The 23,517-nt window shown below is 46.0% G+C and overlaps 1 protein-coding gene across 1 annotated transcript in view; it reads left to right on the top strand.

The window, feature by feature from the left end:
* The first annotated feature begins 306 nt into the window (after positions 1-306).
* LOC135378068 (uncharacterized) overlaps positions 307-23,517 on the top strand; it is a 50,637-nt gene continuing 27,426 nt past the window's right edge. The window contains exon 1 of the mRNA XM_064610913.1: positions 307-1,657. Coding sequence (XP_064466983.1) covers positions 733-1,657 — 925 coding nt within the window. The 5' untranslated portion in view covers positions 307-732. The remainder of the gene's footprint in view (positions 1,658-23,517) is intronic.

Genomic DNA, 23,517 nt, shown 5'->3' on the forward strand with positions numbered 1-23,517 from the left:
ATCATTCGACGTCTCACATCCTTCACACTGAAATCAATATCAAAATGGGTGCATTTCGATGGGGTGGATACATGAAAATGATTTTACGGTGCAACGAACCGTTAGGGGAATGTAGCGAGCTCGCTTCCTAAGCGCTCCTCTTTTTTCGCACGCGTCACCCGACTTCACATCCCTCCGGCTGCTGAGAATGAACCAAGATAGACACGTCGAGAAGAGGGAGGGAGCGCCGTTGACGTAGCGTACCACGTGACGTCGTTCGGGTATAAAGCGGTGCGCCTGTGCGAGCGTTTTCGCAGTACACGTCGGGCCAAAGTGCGGGCGCTGCGAGTTTTTGCTGAGCAGATTACTGCGGTCACGTTGTACACACTGCCTTTCGTGACGTCTCACTGACTTTTGGTGTTACGTACAAGTTCTCCGTGGATCTGAAAGTGTGATTGAAGAAGAAAAGTGCTGAGTACATGAAAGCGTGTGGATCAAATGAGACTTGTTGCTCTCGACGGGTGATTCGATTCTTGGAGCGGGCTGGCTGGCTGTGAGTAACTGAGGCAGCCACTTGATTACGCCTTTCCGTAGTTTCATCCCACAGCAACAACGGACGAAGACGCACGCTGTACTTCCTCCTACACAAGGCGCACCGGCGCGCCACCACTGAGATCGAGTCCCGACACCGACCGATCTCGCCGAAGTCGCAGTCCAGGGGTTCGTCAAGGGACACCCCCAGTGTCTTTCGTCATGACACTCGAGAAAGAGTTCCCACCACGGCGTCCTTCTCCAACGCGGAGTGTCGGTACAGGGCCCCGACGATCTGTCACGTCGAGCCAGGCCAAAGTGATAACCGACATCGAGACTTTCCTGAGTGGCGGAGGTTGCAGCGTCACCGCTGGGACGAGGACTCCCACGACCCAGCAGCAACGCAGTCCCAACCACAGCGTCAGGAGAAAGCCTCGGTCGTCCCCACACCGGTACCACGGCAGTCACAGCAACGGCTGCGCCTCCGCGTCGGCCTCTCCCCAGAAGGATGCCAGCTGCGTGAGCAGGTCCCAATCCATGCGTACAGCCCGTCGACCGCAATCCCTCGACCATCGCTTCAGACAGCGGATCGCCAGTATCCCAGGCGATATGCTCATGGTGAACCAAGACATCCCACTGGGATGCAATGACTCACAAGGATCTTCAAACAATTCCTTACCCAGCGATGAAGGTGGAGACGTTCTCAGGCTACGAAATTTCGCAGTCACCTCCAAAGGCGTTGTCAATAGAGGCGATTCCTTCCGTTCCAAGTCACGCAGCACACACAGCGTCGCTTCCAATGGAAGTGGCAACAAACTGATCGTCCCAGCATCCCAAGATGAAGCCGAATCCCCAGTCGAAAAAACGTATGCCTGTGCTACACTCGATGATGCCGGTCATGTCGTCAGCTCTGTACAGCACCTGGGTGCAGCAGTGGGCGACACAGTCAGACCCGATGGTGCGTGTCCAGAGGAAGCCATCCCTCTGACAGCCTCACTGCCACCCGAGGTGGTGGTTACCAGGACAGGCGATACGGAACTGGCACGGTACAGGGTACTCGTACTCGGTTCCATGGAAGTGGGGAAGACATCGCTTACCAGGCAGTTCATGACTTCTGAGTACATCTGTGCTTACGACAGCTCCCTCGGTGAGTGCACAGACTTTTTCACAATAACTCACTACGCAAAACTTTCAAATGTTATGACTGGGACGTCTTCGTCAGATTTCGCATGTATTGGGAAATCTGGAGGAGTCGTTTCAAAGTCCATTTCGTCTTGCTTGTGGTCTAACCTATTTGATTTGTTTAATACAGTTCACATTGTTTTATGCAACACAAACACCATTTTCCTTGTTCAATTTATCGATATAACCTTACAATGCCAGCAAAGTGCTGCCGACTTCAAACTATAGGGGAAAGGAAGGCACATTGAAATATGGGGTACACTGAAACAGTAAACTTTTCTGGTCCCCTTCTGGCGCAAGCAGCTCCCCCTTTCGACGGCAGCATCGTTCCCCACTTCTGCTGCATTCAGAACAGCGTGACGATGCTGCGTAGAGCGAATCGCCCCTGAGACAACAAAAAGTGATTCCTGACCTCAAAAGCAAATTTTCTTTGACTACACTTATTGTCTGTGTGCTCGAGAATGCTAGCACGAGAAGCACGAAAGTTGGGACGTACTTGTAGGTCCTCCTTTCGCAGTCTTAACTTCCCAAACTCTAGTAACTTATGGCGCCTCCCTCGGAGGCACAATGGCGTTTACCGGTGCCATGCCGCTATGGGGCAAATTGCAACAAGTGTTTCAACTTGGAAACGTGAAGGCGGTATGTACATCGCAGAGAAAAGCAAGACACAGTAAACATTGAGCAGAGCAAAGCCTACTGACGTCCAGGAATAAACGGCGCCCAAATGCGTTTGTGGATGACTTCATGGGATATATTACTGTCTGGTGTGACATGAGAAGTATGAATCGAACCAGCAGTGGGTTCAGTTCAGTGCAAGGTTTGCAAAGGCTGGCCACATTGGGATTGTAGTAACAAAGACCTATTATACGTTTGCCATGACTGCATGGCAAATCCCTGATTTCTGCCTTATGTAATACCTAGGGTTTCCAGTCTTCGGTATTTACCGAAAAGCACCGATAAACGTGCGCCGGTAAATTTTTTACAAGTTCGGTGGAAATAAATATTCACCGCTTGCCGTCGAAATGTCGACTTCAAATGTCTCGATTTCACATCCTGTACCTTCGCTTTGAACTGGTTGGCAGCGGACAGTGGACATGAGGTCGTTCTTGAAAGAACATATATTTCGTCTTTAGGCTTCTCACGGGGTCTTAATGTTGCCGATAGTCGTGATCCAGGCCAGTTACAAATGGATCTGCATAATGAGAATAGGTCTGTTCGGTCAGAAAGTGCCCCAGCTAGAGCCTAGAGGCCATGGAGTGTACCAGTGCAACTATTCGCCTATTCCACAGACACTGAAAACTAGGACGCACAGATTTGCCTTCCACAATTAAGCTCCGATGCTAATTCCTTACAGTGAAAAGAGTGTAACATGTACCTCACAAACTTATCAACCCCTGATTTTAACAGTTGGCATTGTAATGAAAAAAACAAAAACAAAAAAAAAAACACAAGGACATCAAGTGTTGGTTCACTGTATGCATGGGAAACTCCCGTCACGTTCCTCGCCTGTTTCCACCGGGTGTCTTCACGTTTCAAAATATTACCACCGAAAGACACTTCTGGTGAGCGAAATAGCCACCGATTTCTCCCACCGAATCTCTGAAAAATTAAGCAGTCGCCATTGCTACCGCTGTCGGCCATTGTGACAAGCTACAGTCACACCTAAGCAATTCCGGCAAGCACACAGGCAACTGTAAACAGGCAACTGGTAGTGTACTGCTCTCCAGCGGTGAATCACCCCATGTCATTGTCATGAATATATTGTTGTTGTAAAACCCAAACCGGAAAACTAGCGCTGGTGTCACATGGCTGGCCCTCAATTCCAGCTTCACTTTCCGGTGGAGTAGGACACCAGCTCGAATTCCTTACTCCGTGCTATGTGTTAAACGGGGAAAATATACGTATGACAACAGTTAATCTTTAATCCAGACAGAAGATGAGCTAAGCTGAACGTCTCGAAGCCCACAAACGTGTACAATGCATACTTTAGTCTACGTACATTCATACTACATGCGTTTTTGTCATGTGTAGTGATAATATAGGAACCTTATCACGTGTATGTACCATATCATAAGTCAGCTGCGCTACCCCCTTTTTCCGGAGGTTCGGTTGTTGAAATGTGTAGCGCAACAATTACAAAGAAACAATTTATCCGAAGATGATTCGAAAAATGGCTAGTAAGACTGCTTGACAGAAGCTTCCAAGATCACCTTGTTTCGGAGAGTTTTCCGGTACCTGAAAGTGAAGTAAAAGAAATGGACGAAGTGTTATTATTTTATCTATGTTGAACTGCGGACTCTAGCAATTGCGTTGTCTGATTAAAGTTTTCCCGCATAGCACATAATTGGGAAGTTTTCGACGGTGACACAGGAGTTATGTTTTAATGTCTTTTGCTATGAGTTTGACTCGCAAAAGGTGTCCCATAACCTCGCAGTTAATTGGGCTAATCAATCTTATTCCGCACTACGTACTGTTGCATGTGGCACTGCCCTGCAAACGACCGCTTTTCTGGGTGCCTTTATATTAGGTCACTTGCTTCCATAGAGCCACACCCAGTATGCGTATTTCTGTGGAAGCGTGGTATAATGAACCCCAGTGTCGGCATTACAACCCCACAAACAATTGTGTTTGCACATAAGTTCCAAAATAAGCTGATTACTTCGTCACATAGTCGTTACGGAGTTACGGGTACAGTTTATTTCTTGCTTTTTTTTTTTTTTTTGCAGAATCGAAAAAATAATATAGAAAACCGTAACGAATAATTTTATATGTTAGTATATACGCTCAATAGGTTACTTAGTTAATGCTTTACTCTCTTTCAATCGAATGGTGGCAGTTGAACAAAAGGCACCAGCGGTGGGATTCGAACCCACACCCTCTGATTGCCGGTCAGAGAGGCTACCTTTTTGTCCCTCTATGTTTATCTGCCCCATCCACTGCAACGTTAGCCCTCTTTCCGCGAAGAGATAATTTTCATGCAGCGTCGTCTCAGTAATATTTCAGAACCCAACATGCAAATCCACATCGACAGGAGCATTTTTTTTTCAAAAGAAACGAGTAACGATAAACGGTTTATTTCGCCCTTTCCACCACTAACAAGACGATCAGTATACGAAGTAATTGTCCACAAAAAAATCGACAGACGAAAACGTTACCATGGTATGTTGATTAAGACATGTATTTTGCTCCCCTTCTCTCGCTCTCATGTGCGGGTTCATTGTACCCAACCTCCTTTCTCCTCATTTACAATCCTTTTTTCTGTCAAATTAAGTGGCAGATTCCCTCACTGATCGTCACTATACATAAATTTGTTGTTGTTGTTCTGTCAGTTAGGTGTAAGATTAAAAACTCTTACCTATTTCTCTAGTCCAGGTAAGTGCTAATCCGCCTAAATCCAAATCGTAACGATATTACGATGGATTATGGAAACGACCCAGGCGCTACTTGCCTCTCGCTTCGAAAAGTACTAAGCATATGATGAGCATCTGTTCTGAAACACTCATTAAGCCACAGTCTACACTGCGAAAAAGCCCTTCTCATAACGTGCATATAAGTGCCAGCGAAACATACGTGGAAGCGTCGGCTGCACAGCCGGCGTAATTGAAAGTTTCTGCGAAGGTCACTCCTTTTGACAGACTCTGGAAAATTTCGACGAACGTGTTGTAATTTATAAGTATTTCCGAAAACATGTCACACTCAAGTAATGGAATAGTAGCGGCACGTTGGTAACACATATTCGTAATAGGGTGCGGAGAACGACAAATGTAACGCAGGAACAGACCGACGAAACAAGCACAAGTGCATGACAAAAAAAAAAAAAGTGTATGGCGAACACCTTTGGAGGTGCTAAAACGTGGCTCATATATGACTTCCCCAAGGGTGTTCCTACTACTCCCCTACTGAGGGTGCTCGCTGAAAAGAAAGTAAAAAAGACAAAGCAAGTGCATTCATTGCAACAACGTATGTCAACCTGCAATGTACAGTTACTGAAAGTCTTGAACTAAAAATTAAATGAACTTGACAAATGCATGTAATACACAAAAATGCATACTTCTGAAGTCGTTGAAAAAAACTGGTAACATAGCAATGCACAGAATTTGTAACCTTTCATTGCCCTTTGCCCGGGGGCTTCAAATTGTCACACGTCAGATATATCTGACGTGTGACAATATGGCATGCCATGTGTAAAAGATATCTTGTGGTGAAAGTGCCATTTTTCACCAAGACGCGCCGAGACGTATTGTGCGATAAATTACGTGTCATTACCCGATTGAAGGAAAACACCAACGCCTTTATGCTGTGCACTTGTACTGTGTTCTAAATAAGGAATACAACTCAACTCAACTCAACTCAAGTCCTCAATATTTTTCGCCTCTGAGAAAATAACACCTGACCGTTTCTTTGTGACGTTTTTCCGTAGTGAGCGTTCATGCCACACCTCTGATCCAACAATGATCGGCTACCTGACTTTAGTGCCGTCGAAGCCGCCTTGCTTCGTGTGACCTTTTACTGTTAGTGATCCGGTTATGTCGATCGTCTGTCGAGCACAGTGTTGCCTCTTCTTTTACTAATGACGCGGCGGGAGGATAGGGAGAGAGGCGGCCATCTTTTCATCGGTTCGACCACTGCCAGTAACAACGTTTTCTGTTGCCATAACGATCGATATGCCCGTCCCGTTACTGGCATGCACCGTGATAAGCCGTTATGACCATCAGTTATTGGCGGTGGCTCGTAGAATTGCGTTTACGATAAGGTTCGGGAAACCCATACAAGTTGATGAAGCATGAAAAGCTGTTTAGAAATAGCCAAGTGAATGACGCGAAAGATTAACTGTAGCGTGACCAGCGGTGTGGCCGGGCAGATAAAAGCATTCGCTCGTTGGTGGTGGCCGTGGCTCTAGGGACGTGCCGTAGACTGGGAGAGGGTGGGTTCGAATCCTTCCACCGGCTGCACTGTGTGAGGTTTCCCCTTGATTTTCCGGCAGTCTTTAGATTCCCAAGAAGTCGGCCCAGGAAGTATACTAAGCCCCCTGTCTCCCACTCCTTCCAGTTGCTCCCTCTCCATCTGTCCAGGTCTGTACGCCACTCATAGCCACAGTGGCTTCGCGGCGCTTACACAGAATAAAATATTAATTGAATTAACTGTTTTGTGCCTTGAATCCACTGTGGATTTTCCTTGCAACCCACGACAGAGGAGTAGCAGGTCCGCATAGCATTCGCATCCTATATTGTCGTTTGGATAATTCACCGTTTCTTCCAACATTGGTTAACTCTGGGGGGGGGGGGGGGGGTACTCATTATCAGAAGAAACTATTGAAACAGGCATTGACCACTGCCAACAACAACAATTAAATTATGAACGATGTCACGGGGTGTTTCCCCGCCTAGGCGAGGGGCGCAGTGCTTGTGGGTTGATATTACCGACCACTTTAACATTGATTCTACAAAACATTAACAATTATATAGATACCAAATCGTCCACAAGTCCCAGGCCTTCTCTCTCGAAGATTGCCTTTCTTGGTCACTAGTGACGGGTTTCTGGCACATCTAGACATTCGGCTTTCATTACTACCGAGGAAGCATCTTAAATTCGGAGCCTCCTAAATTTCTCTCTTGTCTTGTGTAGCTGAATATGTGCAAGGAATAGCTGTAAAGAATATATGCTTATACGAAGAAAAAGAGGAAAACGCATAGTCAATTTTGTATTCCATTTAAAACAAAAACGAGAAAAGGAACAACGAAAAGAAGACCAAAAAGCTCACTGTTGGTTGTTGCCTGGAGTGTTCGATGACTACACCAGTGGGTTCAGGACACTCAGGTACAAAGCAATGAAAGTTTCATGATTACAGACTTTTGCGTGGAGATTCATTCGATGATATCGTCAGTATTATTCCTAACATTATGATTATAAAGAGAAGCCATGAGCTCTGGCTTAATAAAGCTTGGGTGTAAGCCAAATTGTGGAACCTGGGCTGTGGAAAGGGATCGCAGACGACAGGGAGCGAACCACCCATTTAGCCACCACGGTGTAAACCACCGTGGTGCCTTTATAGCAAACAAACGACTTTATTGTAAGATGATGAATGGGGAGTGTCATCGCCAGGGCGATACTCTACCCCATTGCCGGTGGTGATGTGGGGAATTAAATAATGAGCCCCTTTACAATAAGGATCGAAGTCCTATGGTGTCCAAAAATGTCAAAAGAGCTTTGAGGGCGAACATTGGTGGGCTGGATTTGGCCAGCTAGGGACCAAGCAATTTAGAGAGAGAGAGAGAGAGGGGGGGGGGGCGAGAGTCCAGCTGATTAAGAGACCCGGAGAGTGCGGTTCGGGAAGGTTGGTAGTGTGGGCAGTGCCTTTATAACAATTCATCCGGAGTACGTAATTAATTTTCGCCACTAATTGAAGGGAAGTATATCTACCTTTTCCCCACCACACTCCAGCGTACGTAGTGCACGTGGAAGCACCAGTATAGTTCCACGCGAAAGAGAAATCCTCTTGCAACAGACGTGATTGATTATTTCTATCTTTACCCAGCTATCCATCAATTATAGCTCCCCTGCTCTCAACTTTCTTCAAGGCCCTTGGGTGCAAAAAAGAAAAGAACTGAAGTAAGAAGAAACACTTCGTTGAAAAGCTCCGAACGACCTCCTTTCCTGTGGCTGATGTCGCTTCCCTTTCCGATAAACAGTCCTTGGTGCACTGTGAGAGACGTATCACAAGGATGACGTCGATCTTACGTAATCCCTGTGATACGTGCCTACTTACTACTACGTACAGCACGGTGCTTTGCGTTAGTATCAATTTAAAAATCTCAGCCCCTAAGCACTCCCCTAGCATTTTACACACCAAAGTAAATGCTCAGAAATGCAGTAATCACGAGATAACTGCTGGTCCGATACGACTGATTTCTAGGCGTCATTCTGAAAAAGAAACATAAGGTGCATGGGGCGGGGTATCCAACGTCTAAACCTCTTGGTATTTAAAGCGTTTGAAGAATAGAAAGTATTATAATGCTTTTATAAGGGGAGCCTTATATTGTGTTCGACATCAACCGAATTCCGCCGTATACGACGTTCTTTTTGGAGACATTTCACAGAACAGAAAGAAACCGACCAGTAACAACAATGGTATAGAAAAGAAAAGCCAGAGCGGAAAGATTAAATGTCAGGATGAATGCCGTGAAAAGAAAAGCAACATTGAATGTGTGCCGAAGCAAACGAACTTCAAACTATGACCGTGCAAGCAGTTAACAGCTGTAAACTGCGAAGCAACTCAAACTGTACGCACAGGACACGGAAAGGTACGGAAAGGAGAACACGCTATTGCGCATCGTATAAGAAACACCGTGCAACGAGAGCAATTATAAAAACAAGAATGCTCGTGGAAGTTTCCGTTTCCTACTCCCACGCGGTGTACGCCCTTAGGTGCCAACCTTTCGCGCGTTTGAACATGGGCATTAGCCTTCCACTGACGAAGTATGACATGAACAGTCGCTGTACATTTTAGTTTTTGACCTTTCCAGTTATCAACTTCAACTACCGAATCAAGAACACCCGCATGCATAGGCGTTCCCAGGATTGTTTCTAAGGGAGGGGGGGGGGGGTGACCCTCTCACCTCTTTTCCTGGAGACGGACGCTGCGGACTGTGCGGGCGTTCTGTTCTCTTTTTCCTTTTTTTTTACATTTGAGAAATATCATGACGACCTATGAAGAAAGTGTGCAGTTTTCACAAATGACGTTGAAGCTTCATGGAGCGCCACTGACCCCCCCCCCCATGCCCCCCTCTCGGTACGCCCATCGCCCATGCCTGCATGCGATGCTCTCGGACAGACCACGAGCCCAGACACAATATCATTTCGAAGAAGCGTTTCAAATAGGATTCTAAATGCCAATGCCAAAATGTAAAACCGTAAATTATAAGAAAAGGTGTTCTCTCTTAGAAATCCATGTTCGGTGGCACGCAAAGGGTATTGCGCATGTGTCAACACGACATCAGGACACATGTCACGCATCAAGGCACACCAGAGCTGAGATGCCTGTAATAGGACACAAAGATGTGTCCAAATGTTAAATGATATTAACAATGCTAACGGTAACAAGAAAACTTGATATCGTCACTACTGACGGCACGCTTTTGCGTTTCTGCCAACATCTGCCATGACTTTTTTTCAACGTCCCGTTATCTGCTCAACAGGAAAAAGGAAAAGAAAATGTAACGCTAACAATGCATTACTTATTATAGGTTTATAGCTGCTAGCAGCTTTTTGCTTTAGCGCCCCACATTGTGGCAATATGAAATAGAGTAGTCAGTTCAGTTCAGTAGTTGCGTTAGCAAACAATTTTGTCGGGAATCAACGTCGCCAGCATATAGTCACGTACCAACATTCAGTGGCGATAGGCGGTTAATTTCCGCCTGTCATTTTTGACGGAAATTACCAGGGCCCGCCATGCTGTTACTCCGGAATCTGTGATGATGCAGTTACCTCGTAAGTGCGTAACATTCCTAACTCTTGCCACAAGAGAAACAAAACAAAAACAAAAACAGGAAGTCTCCTTCTGGAGCAGTCTGTCAACTTCTTCATCCGACAGGATGTTCCTGATCTCAGTACGTACGATACAGGCAAAACACACACACACACACACACACAAACGACCGCCATGGTGAATGCCAGCATAGCATGGTGGGTCGACAAGATAGCATGGTACGTAGATAACTGACATTCAGTGGCTGCAATGATTCGAATGTAAGGAAAGTCGGGTATTATTTCGTTGCCTCGTCGGCTGGAAGGCAGGGTGACAACCATTATGATAGGTCGCATAGAAACGTTTACGGACAATAGCGAAAGTGCACGCTTTTCCTGCCTGTCAAGGGTGCAGGATAACAGCATACTTAGATGGCGGACTGCTGCTGAATTTGTAATCGGAGAAAAGAAATCGTTGAGGGTTTTGTGTTATTTACCTTCGGCTTCGTTCTCGACCTTCCATGCAGCGCTGAACGAAGGCGTCCATATTAAAATCTAAACATTTTGCAACTGCTCCGATCTATTGTGGTACGCCACGTGTATCAGTCGTCTTCATCACAGATGACGAAGTTTTGCTCGTTTTCTTGTCGGCTCGATTGTGGCTCATTGTGAAATCCGAAATAATTGAGACACCTTGCGGGCGCAGTCGACTACAAATGGCGTGCGTAGATTAGTGTGTGCAATTTCTCTTTAAGATAGAAGACGACGAATGAGACAAAGATACGAAAAGAGTGAGAGAAGAAAAGTGTCCTATAGACGTGGCGAATGGTCCGGACGTTATTCCGAGCACTACGATGAACTTTGTCTCGAAACGCTTAGTGCTAACGAATCCCGTGTAATTATGAGTCAAGAGCCGGAACATCATTTTATGTCGGCTGAACCATAATTAAACGCATGCTGACACGAAAATTGCCGTTGCGGCCACTGCCGTCCACAACCTCAAGTATCGTTTGCCGCGTTATATAGGCGTCTGCCATGTACAGGTTGTAGCATCCACATGTGGCAACGGCTTCTGCTCTTTGAATTGTTTGGCTGTTGTTGGCATGCAGACGTTCTTGCAGCCCTCGCGCTCCATACGCGGAATGGCGATGAATCATTTCGACATAAACCTTTCGCTTATGAGGGAACAGACCCCGGCAACGTGTTACGTTGACCCACAGCTGCTCGAAGCTTTCCAGATCTGTTTTCACGCTCTCAGAGGCGCATGATGCAACATATCGCACAAAAGCGAGCGTATAGGGCTGTGGTATACTCTGCAGTGCGGGCATTCGAAAAATTTCTTGCAGCAATAAAACTTTGCTAAGAATACGAATTTTACTAAGTGTTGCGCTAAATACAGGAAGCATAATTACGGATCCACACCAACCAAGTCGCTTCCAGTCTTTCGCTTTGAAAATCGACGGTGTGGCATGCATCTAGACGTGTATCGTGCCAATTGCATTAGCTTGATTTTAGCACAAGGTTCTCAGGTGGCTAGGACAGTTCCCTGGTAGATCCTGAAAATGTTAATGCGTAACCAGCACAGGGGGTAGGAAGGCGTCGAGATTGGAGGCTTCCCTGCTCTAGTATGGACCTAAATTTAGGGGTCTAGATCGATATCTAAGATTACGCACGAAACTCAGCGGCTTCAGCGGAAAGTTTTTCGGCCCCCTCGGGCTCACCTGATCAGAGGGGGCAGAGGTAATGCTCGCCTTTAATCCCACTGGACTTACCGTTGATAAGACGACTCCTCAACTGAGCTCATTGACTTTGCTTGTGTCTACTCTTTGATTCGGATTAATGAGATTCACGTGCACTCAGGCTATACGCTACGTATCTGTCCGCTTTCGCTTGACATGCAAAGCTGGATTACGTTTTCTCATCGGTGTAAAACCTTCATGAGACGCTCCACCGGTGAGTTACGTGCAGAGGTCGGCACTTGTGACTCTCACTCACTCCCGCTCAGCTCTCCGCTTGCTCACCCATGCTCACCTCATTCGCCACATTGAGCATGAATAAGCACGTTCATGAGTGCGTTTTGCCAGGGTTTGGTTACATGCTCAACCGCACCTGGCATATTGCAGAAAGCTCTGTCTCAGATAGAAACAATGCAGACACGAGAACAATGGGCTGCAAAGATACAATCCGTTGAGTTCGACACGCCCAACTAGTAATTTCCCGCTTTTGCACGGTACCTTAATTAGATGCCATATAATACATTGCTTGGGCTGACCTATATATTAGAGGGACAGCTTTACACAAGGAGACGCCAATCCCTCGAATAACCTACAATGCACAGTGCAGGTGTAGCCTGCGTAATGTACAGTGCAAGCAGAAGACGGCTGAGCACCATTGAACACCGACACATGGGATGAAAACCCAGACGTACACAAGCGCTTACTTCCAACAAATATTTACGTCTGGTTCTCCGTCTCTTGCTGTTCAATCAGTGCGCTTTCGGATACAATATATGTCGTACCAACGAGCCCAATCTTTTACGTTGTATAATGAGCTCGCGAACTGCTCCAGATGGCTACATCGCAGCGTATAATCATGTCCAGGCCTTTCTTTGTGCACTTAGTCCAGATCTTGAGTATTTACCCAAAATACTGTATTTGAACTATTTTTCTTAGTATTTTATTATCTTATTCGGTACTTTTTCTGGAAGGCATTTCTACCCTATTTCAAATATTTTTTCGGTATTTCCTACCCAATACTCTAATTACTTTTCGTTTGTCTGCTCGTCTTTATACCACGTTCAGTTTCACAACAAGATACTTTTGGGGTCTTTCTCTTTCTTTTTTTCTTTTTTTTTTTCAATGGCACTGTGAAAAGGACAACGACTTATTGACCGACTAAGATTATTTTTCAAAGTAAGAGAGGAATGCTGACTCACTAGCACTGTGAAATGCAGCTCTTACAGCGAGCCGTGCCTGTGCTTAAAAAAGAAAAAAAAAGAAAGAAAAAAGAAATCTGTAATCAGTTTCGTGACGAATACTCAAGTATCTTAAATGTGTCTTAAGTACTGTGTGAAGTATTTGTTACGTACTTTAATTACTTCCTTTTACAAGTATGTGTGTATCCCAAGTATATTCACTCTTCAGTATATAGTGTCGTATTGGCCTCCTCGAAGAGCTCTAAACAGAACTCCGACCTGTCTTCGCCTTCGCGCTCACCATTAATTCATCCTCATATATTAACCTGTGTGAAGTGGGGTAGGGTCCTGTGGCTACCACGGGGAAACATCCCATGTCATCATCACTTCTCCATCATTTATTGTTGCTGTTGTTGTATTTTAAATATATTTTTTATAGTATATCCTATACATGTCTGACTTAATCCCCGATTAGTCCTGCTCTGCAGCGTTCAGTTGTCTTTTGAAATTCTGTCCTCTGCAAATGGAAAACGTCCGAGGGTGATACCCCGGTGGATTCTGTTGCAGAGTCGGTAGATGGGTATTAACTACAGCGTAAAATACTGCGGGCAATGAACTCAGCTCAAGAGAGAGAGTCCTTCGTCTCCTTCTTTGTCAAAACCTGGAGTGTTCTATTTCACTATACCCCACTTGATGAACTGTTGTATTACGGTTGCAGTATCGAAAGACGATCAAGTTGATTGATTGATTTAAGAAAGAAACGTATGGAGGTGTGAGTCCCGACGCATAGAAATTGTGACGTGCGAGACAGCATAGAAATTTAACGTGTAAAAGCCGTAAATACACAAAAGCAGGTTTCACGAGAGTATCCGACTACTGTGCGTGGATGAATTACCCCCTCTGATGTATGACAAATTCGCATAGAAAGTGTTTCTCCTCTGGCCGTAAACGACTTCAGAAGAATGTAACTTTCGCAAAAAAAAAAAAAAAAGACTAAGGGGGGGGGGGGGGGGCACCCCTCCAAAGATCTTACAACCCAAGCACACACACAAATACCAAAGAGGCGCAGAAACGCCCGAAAAACTAGCAGATGACGGGTATCGCAGCATTGATACAACAGCAGTATGTGGGGTTGTCGCACCCCCACACGCCCACACAATTCCAACGCCCCCTAAGATGAAAATCCCCCGCAAATCCCTGACTGCTGTACCTACGTATGAGACAGCACAAGTACCGCGATGACCTGCTACATAAAACGAGCAGTAAAGACGACTATCCTGCATCAGTAGTGATTAATACTGCGTTCCACAGCGAGCGCTTTCCACCTCGTTGGCTCAGCACGCTTCGCCGACGAAGTTGAGGCCCAAGACTGCACCTAGGTTGATGGGCAGCTGCGCGGAAAAGCCAAAGGGCTCATGCAGAATCCCGACAACGCTACGCTGTCCTCCGGAATCACAGTGCTTTTGAAGCATTATAGGCTCCGAGACGGCCTCGAGATTCGCAACCGTATATAGGCTGTGTTTGCGTCTTTGTGGATCATCTGTGGACTTCATAAACCGACCCCGGCGAATCAGTTGGTAACGATTATTGATCCCGAGCGTGCGGGTTCAGCGCACGTTAAAGTAATTAAAGTATTAATCCACGGACCGACCACGTTCCTCACGACCGTATAGTTGCCTCGCGGCGCGTGAATTATTAGATGTAGCCTATATATTCCACAGAAATGCATTTTAAGTGTCTCATGGCCGCTGAAATAATCAATGCCTGATCTCCTTCAGCGGAATTCAGGTGTTTGTCTCGCAGCTTTCCGTGTGCCTGGAAATACGGGTCATTCCATGATAATACTGGAGCATACCGCAAAGAAGTCGTAAGTTTCGCTCTACAACCTCGCTACCTGTTTGCTTTGCTGATCACTCATTTCGCTAACTACGCAACTAGTAGTTAGTCTAGCACATTTTGTTAATAAAAAAGAAGGGAAAAAGAAACGACGTAAATAAACGCACTCAAAACACTTATGAAAGCGCTGGAGGCACAACCATTGTTTGCGGAAAGCATAAACCCGGTACCAGATATCGACGGAGCCCGAAGGGCAGAGTACTTCGCAGACGCTTAATCAAATGTAGGGGCTCAGAAAATTCGCGTGTCGTCGTCTTTGCCAATTATGTAGCGGCGCTACTCATTTGGAAATGTTCGAAATTTACAAAAACTGTAAAAGAAAAAGGCGGGGATATTTCGAAAGCAGTTCACTGCACAGTGAGCTTCTATCGTAGTGTCCACTTATGAATGCTGCCAGACGGAAACGTGGTTTAGTGAAACATTGAACGCGAAGAACAAATTTTTAGTTTTTGATATGCTGAATATTGGATTGTCGAGCAAATAGTATTTCCGGTGGCGCTATCACAAAAAGCGCATTTGGAATCAGTTTTGCTGCTTTCCACAACACTTCGTTCACCTGGACTCTCCCAAAATGTAGCGAAGGGCGACTTCATAAATACGATTAATGTAAGATAACATCGGTTCTTGTTAGTATACGCTTGCTCTTTATTAACGAGCTCGCCTGTAAGAGAATGAGTCCAGCTTCTCTCAGTTTGTATTGGGATATAGTGCTCTCAGGAGGTATATGTAGGAAGTAAGGAAAGGTTAGCCAGGCAAAGAGCCGGCTTGCTATTCCAAAAAATTGAAAAAGAAAAAACGGAAAAGAAAAAGAAGGAAAAGGAAACAAAGGAAAAGGAAAGAAAGCACCGAAGCAAAGAAACGAACCGCTTAGCATTTGGTTATAAATAGAGAGCTTTAGTTGTAGCGTACGCATCCACCGTGCGTACACAGTCAAACGTAGTAGTGGATGAGGACATGAAGTAGCATGCGCACGTGCTGTACGCAAAGTCACGTTCTGCGCATGTGGAGTAGGCACCCCACTGTTTCCCTCCGTACGCAAAGCGATTCCCTACGCAGTACTAAACCCTTGATGAACGCACATGCGGGGTGTTTCACCTATAACGTGTTAAAGGTATACAAAATCTATTTGTCTGAAAATTAAAGGGTCGACGATCTCGGAGGATCTTTTGCCGTGACCAACAGAGCACTTTCTCAGTTGTAACTTGTGAGAAGATGAATTTTCTGAATTAGATTCCGAAATTTGCCGAGTGAATCCCATATTTTTTGTTTTTGTTTTTAGTAAAAAGAGAAAGCGCGTGTCGGATTTACGCCATTCCATGTCACCATCATAATCTAGTTGTTGTTTCCATTGCAGATAAAAAGCGTTGACCCCATAACTTTCAGTCAAGTAGGTTTTTGAATACAATTTTCTAACACGTTAGGTGAAACACCATGTATTCATACGCGCGACGCACGCTCCCACGAACGCTACAACAGAACTTAGACATTGCATTCAACCGTGCAATTGCAGAAAGTAGTTGCGAAAGTTTGGCAACCCTTCCCTTCGTTTGCTTACTTTTGAAGCAACGTTTATGCTGTCGGTGCGTCTAGTCTTCTTTCTGTAGTTCAGACCAGGTTTAGGACAGGCAAGGCGTATAAATATAGAGAGTCAGGTGCCGACCTGTAGCCGAATCCGTTTCAAGCTTACAGAAGCGGATGCCCACCTTCCACGTAGGAAACGCAATTGATGTTGAAACACGTTGGACTTCTTCGTGTAGCTAACACAATGCGATTTGTATGGAGGGATTTAGAAAAAGGGGTTCCGGCTGTGCAACGGGCCAAAAGACGCCGCCTCATATTGCGTTTTCATATGTCGCAGAAACAGAATGGAAGCTTCTCTCGCCGATTGAAAACGAGAAGTGCAGTCTTGACTTGGACAGTGTGTCACGAAGGACAGAGGAGTCAGAAAAGTTTATTTTGCAGGATTCATTGTCTGGACGGTACGGCCGAGTTTTGCGTGCGTCCGCCAGCCAGGTGCTGGCGTTCCAATTTCTAAACTTAGACCACTTTCCGCGCGAGGCCAGAAGTTGTGCTTTAGCGCCGGCTGCGCGACCTTCAAACTTTCAGGCTGCCCAAATCTGCGCAGCTTGCAGTTTGTCACGTTTCTCGCCAGCTCATCTTGCACGGCTACCCAGCGAAGATCTCTAACTCAGACAAAACTTTTCCTTCATTTTTTATTTATTTTTTCTCACTGACCATTTCCGAGTGGCCGGTAACTTACAGACGAACATGCACTCATGCTCACTCAGCTCCAACTCAGCTGCTTGTTTGCTCACTCATGGTCACTCACTCGGACTCCTTCGTCAACTCTGTTTGCTCACTCATGCTCAACACATTCGTCACGCTGAGCATGAGTGAGCGTGCTCATGAGTGTGAGTTCTGTCAAGTATGCCACGTTCCCCATAGCAGCTGCCAGGCGCTTTGGTCATGAGACTTGCCTTCGCCCATTGTCTTCCGCTGTCATTGTAACTGTTCCGATGGCTTATGATGGCTATGATGATTGTGGGATCCACTTAGCGGTACCTGTCCGGCTGATCTGCATAGCGTCCACAATAATCCGGAGCCTTCCGTTACCGCTCGCCTCAGCTCTCAGCTTGCTCACCCATGCTCCCTCCCTTCCTGCTCAGCTCTCCGTTTGCTCACTCATTCTCAGCTCATTCGCCACATTCAGCATGAGTGAGCATGCTCAAGAGTGAGTTTAGCCGAGGTACGTGGGTGACAGTCGATCACACAATATACCCTACAGCGACGGTAAGGTTTGCACAGTCATTTACGCTAAGAAAGTTATTGGATATATGAGTGTGCAATGGTATGTAACAGGGTGCCTCAATCTACATGCACCAAGATTGAACAAAAGACGGAGCGCTTCTCCAGACAACTGAATCACTGTTTGCAGTTTTGTATCGCGCACAATTGTTTAGTTACATAACATAAATTAGCTAACACTGAAAGCATTGGTTCAAGGGCCGACACCGTTCAAACAATGTTTTCAAAGTTAGCTATTAGTCTTGTCTAATTAACGAATTCGGCGCAATGAAAGATACCAGCGGCTAGGACACACGACTACTAACAACATGCGGTTGAAATCAGGCCTGAAAAGCGGTTTTGGATCGCCAATGAGTCTGGGGACTGAATAAGAGCCACAATGTTTGCGGAATAAATTACCTTTATAGTGGGAACTACGCTCTCGAAATAATGTCAACAACGTAGAGATAGCTGAACCCCGAGTCTCCTTTTAGTTTTTCCGTTCCAAGTCCGCAGACCTTTTTTGCGACCAGTCTTTTGACCAGTTTGCGAGGCGGATCTACGTTTTGTTCTTTCCTTCATAGCCCCGCCATAGTTGTCTCACGACGAAAAGCCACGAGTTCTCATTGTCTCCATAGCACTGCGAATAGATGAGCTGCTAGCGTTTTTGTCCCGGGTCAATGCTTTCCACTTAGTGCTGCTACTATGGCCTTGAGAACACTCGTATATCGACGGCTACTCATCCTGCTGGCAGCCAATTAAGAATGAAGCTTCCGTTCTTCTGTAGAACTGCGTCTTTTCGAAATGTCAACTCCTGACCTGAGGCATCATTGCCAACACACTGTCATGGAATCGCTGGATCTTCTTTCTGTCAAGGCACATAATACTATGCGAGTAGCGCATCTCGGTTATTAACATTTCTGTGTGGTCTCGTCTCCTCATGGCGTCATCGAAGTTTCGTTCTGGGTAAGCTTGTATACAGTGCGAGAGGTGTGCGCTGAAGGCTATTCTGTCGGCGGCGGCGCACCGTATAAGTATTTCGATACCGGCGGCGACAGCGGCGTCACGCCGATCTGCTGCAGTCAGGGCGGCTCTTTCTCCATTACACAGTTACACTTCGCCTAAAGCACAAGTCCAGTGTTGACCTGTGAATTAGAAAACACGTGTGTTGTTTGTTGTTTTGAAGCACTGAAGTTTCAAAGTTTATTAACTGTAGAATATCATGAGTATAGATATATTGACAATACTAGACATACAGCACTGCGGTGATGCAATGAACGTCAAAGCTTCACAACTCGTTTATTATTTACTGTCCGCTCATAGCTACAACGTACGCATCAGTCGCTCGTAATACATCGGCCTTAATTCAAACAAGCTGATAATTGGCTATTATACGTATGAAGTATTTCTGTTATATGCTGTAGACACCACGAGCGAGGCTCTACTTAGTATGTTGCTTTGTCCAAAGAAAACGTGCAGAGAGGGAAAATTCTTGTTGGAAGTACACATACTCACGTACGACGGATATGGCGTCTATTTTGCACCTGCAGTTGCCCTTTCCCACCTTTCCAAAGCCCCTTCACCCTTACTGTGGTGGACTGCCTGATAGGCTACTGAGCCCATTCTGACGAAGGCGCACGCCCGTGCTGCAAAAGGCGCCCCAAACCATCACTGATCCGCCACCGAAGTTTCGTTTGGAATGGTAAAGCGGGTCCTTGCGCAAGACCGTCCAGTAGTGACGGGAGCCGTCAGGACCGTCCAGATTAAACTTCTCATCGCTGAATGTCACCTGAAACGTGGAACTGTAGAAAGACACGCCTATGGGAAGTGCCTTCGTCCAGTCGGTGCTGATGTGTTGGCGGGCAAAAAAGCCCACTCGAGCGCGCTTGGGCGAATACGTCAGCCGGAGCAGTTTTCATGGTTTCCGGGACGACGTCTTTGATACGGTGAATGGCCCTCAGGATCGTCCACTTGGAGACGGCGAGGCCCATTTCTGCTTTCAGCTGGTTGATGGGTATGGCGCTGTTGGACACGTGTCGTTCTCTTGCGTCGTGCCCCGTAAGACCACCAGCTAAATTCAGCAGGCACGTGCGTGAGATTCACGCGCAAGTCTTACACACGTGACTGCTGTCATGCTTCCCATTTTCATTTAACATTTCCGTTAATGGCGTAATCCACATAGGTGTCCGTATAATTTTGCACCACTTCCCGGTTTTGCCCATGTCATCATCACTTTTCCACCATTTATTGTTGTTGTTGTTGCACCGGTTCAAATTTGTGAAAAGTTTGTACGAAAAAAGTTGCAACAAAATACCATACTACCTTTTTCTGCCGTTTTCATCCATGCCGAATCAGATAACACAGCTCTGAAAATGGGAAACCGCGAGTGGGACTCGATACTGTCACTTTGAGAGGTGTTCCTATATTTATGCACCACACTGTATATCAATTTTCCGTCGTTATATTGATCTTAGCATTTCAAATAGGTTGCAACGATGTGAGACGTTTTTCGTGTAGCTCTTAGCGCTTCGGAGAAATCGATATCCTATACGACACGTTCCCTGTGTTCGACAGATGCGTCATTTTATGCGTCTGCGAAGGAATGAGGGTTTAAAAAAAAGAACGACCCGTTTTGTACATTTATATCTAAACCCCCAACACGTAGAAGCTTCCGCTCATGTCAGTGGTATTCGTGAATGCCGTGAAACCCCTGGCGTGAAATCGATCGATCAGAAAAGGCCAGCCAGGTATCGTCCCATAAATCGATGCAAAGTGATAAATGTGCGCGAGGCTACGTTGGATACGCAAGTTGGTATCACGTAATACTACTGAATTAAAGGGACTATCGCATCCGTCGCGGTCGATTTCGATAGTACAGTGCCATTTTACTCCCCGTTCATCACCGACAATGACGCCAAAAATCCGACGCGGATTAGTGGGAGTTGTTTCTGTTCAATTTGATGTAACGCATGACAAGAGCAGACGACGGATGTTGAGAGCATTCCGGTATTCCCTCTCTGCAAACGTCACTTGGACAAGGTCAATCAGGGAGCGGCAGAGAGACTTTTGCGTCCGAACGCCGGGCGGGAGTGATGGATGGCGTCCGCAGGTCGCGAAGAGGTCTGAGATCGGCTCGTGGAATGCTGTTTCTGCATGCTTAGCGTCGTACGTGTTTGTACAGCCAGGAGCGTAACACCGCGTTCCACGGAGCACGGTGATGTTGTTAGCACCCACACTGGTAAGCGAAAGTCGGCGTATTTACCTAGGTCTTTTCACTTAGTATGTTACGGTGCGAACGCGAAGCATGCGACCTCGGAGACAATCACCTGCGCTGCGCTCCCATTCGTGTGCCCTGCTTACGTCATTCTGACTTAGTTGCAGAGGGAGTGCGAATCTTGAAAACCCGTTTATTTAATAAGTACGCTGTTTTCGGAAGAGAAATTTGGTCAAGTAGACTGTGAAACCATGTCGAACATTACCGTATCGGCCTCATACACACCTTTCCGGATGCGATAGTCCCTTTACCTGTGCAGCTGACGCAACTGGGGCGATGTGACATGGACACACGGAACGAGGAGATCAAGTAGGAGCAAAAGACTGAGCGATGGCGGGGGGGGGGGGGGGGGGAGGGGGGGGTTAGTATGCGTCTTGAGCCTGCTTCAGGGGAGACTGCCGTCTGTCTCGAAGATCTACCAGAAAGCCCAGGGAAAACCGGGATGGGTGGCTTTCCATCCTACCACCAAACAGTCTTTGGAATGATGTTTGAGTGACCGCACACGATGCTATGCCCACACAGCCACGCCGCTTTCTTTAAAAGTTTACTATCGTATTACGATGTGTCACCGCATTCGGTTACAAAGAGCATGTGCACTATGCCTATACGTTCTTTCATGTTTGCCATTGTTTTTCGGTGCTGTACACGTATCAAAGTTTGGCTGCAGGACATAATGCAAGTATGGCGCTTGTCCCATCCTACAGTTGGCAATACAAAGACATAATGAACATGGATCTTCGCACGTCTGCTGCCTCTTCGTCAGCGATAAGTCACGAACACGATGGTGCGAGTGACCAAAGGAAACTACAAAAAGAGGAACGACGCGTGCATGGAGACAGTGGATCCTTTGTTTACTTTAATAGTTGTGCAACAGTGAAATCGGATAAACATCGTCATTGCATGACGAGAGTAAAAATAGCGGAAGCAATAAGCGATTTGTTTTTCGGGGTTGCGAAAGTTATCCACACGCAAATACATTCAGCAAGTACTACGGCGTAGGTAAAGTGATATCGGCGATGAGATGCTGTCTTTAGATGATTTTCGTTGTTGGGGAAACATTCCCGAATATCTAAAAAAAAAAAAAGCAAAAAGTCAGTTCTTCAGTTTGATGCAAAAGATGCATAATTGGAACGTATGAAACGTCAATTCATGTGCAGTACAGAACGGTTCAAATTACCAAATAGGCTGACACATCTTACTACCTGTAAATTTACTTCAATTAGCTTGATGATGATGATGATGGTGGTGGATAGAAGAAAAAATGCCTTACCTTACCTTAAACCAAGTTCGAGCGCGTGATTTCGTTCTGTATCTGAACTATCCAACTTCGCGCGACCTTAGACGACCTTAGCGTTATATGCCCCACCCATTTATAAACTATCGTCAAAAGTCTCACATTGTATGTTTGATATACTGTCATTGCGCGCGTCTCGAACTGCTCCACGAAGACGTCAATATCTATTAAACGCTAACACGTTGGTACCCCTCAACATTTTAGTTCCCCCTCAGACGAAAACAGTTGCTTTATGCATAGTTCTACATGGAACGCATAAATAAATAAAAAATGGCTCCGAACACTCCTTCGTTCACAGCTCCACTACCCTCTGAAAGAAACGTCCTTTGTGCGCATACATTTCCAAATAATGGACACATGCTTGGTTCCAGGAGAACTTCATACTGCCTGGTGGAAGTAATTTATTTTTGGAAAAGTCGTTTGGGGGGGGGGGTGAAGTCCCAATTCGAATTCATGCAGATTCACGGAACGCGGAGTGAGCACCTTCGGACTCATAAACAGAATCAAGCTATTATGCGCTATACCTATTGGCGCGAGCAGTTGGCATGGCAACGGCTGCTGCCTCTGGGTGAAACGGCAAAACGTAGTGAAACGAAGGTTAAAGTGCTTCTCAAGTATAGGACTGCATTGCTTGCAGTGCTCAAAACAAAGGTTGCTTCGCAGAACGTCTCGGTACCGTGAATAGATCTTCAGTGCGCTTCCGGTTCTGCTGTTTGTTGAGGAATATCTCGAGGACACTCAGAAATGATGTGGAGCTCTCGAGCCACACAGGTGCCCTTCGTGTTGTGTGAACAGCGCTTTTCTTCCTTCGCGTGACCAATTTTTCTCGCAATCTTTTTTAAAAAAGGGAGGCGGGATCTTCTCAAGCTGAGGATCGTAATGATCTCTCCACAAAATCATGTGCTCGGAGAATACCTATTTATTTCTTTATAGTACATTTATTTATTCGTAAATAATAATCTGATTTAATACCATATACAAAATAATGAAGGAATAACTCTGTCGCATATCTGCCTGGTTAGGTACCCCCCCCCCCCCCCTGTAGGTATAAAAACCCCTGTCCCCCACTCCTTCCTGCTGTCCTCTCTCCATCTGTCTACATCTGTACGTCGCTCATAGCCACAGTTGCTTCGCGGTGCTAACACAGAATAAAAAAAAGAAAAAAACTCGATAAATGACTGTACTTAACTCGATAGCAAA

The sequence above is a fragment of the Ornithodoros turicata genome, chromosome 1 (genome assembly GCF_037126465.1).
Source record: "Ornithodoros turicata isolate Travis chromosome 1, ASM3712646v1, whole genome shotgun sequence".
In the NCBI taxonomy this organism is placed as follows: domain Eukaryota; kingdom Metazoa; phylum Arthropoda; class Arachnida; order Ixodida; family Argasidae; genus Ornithodoros; species Ornithodoros turicata.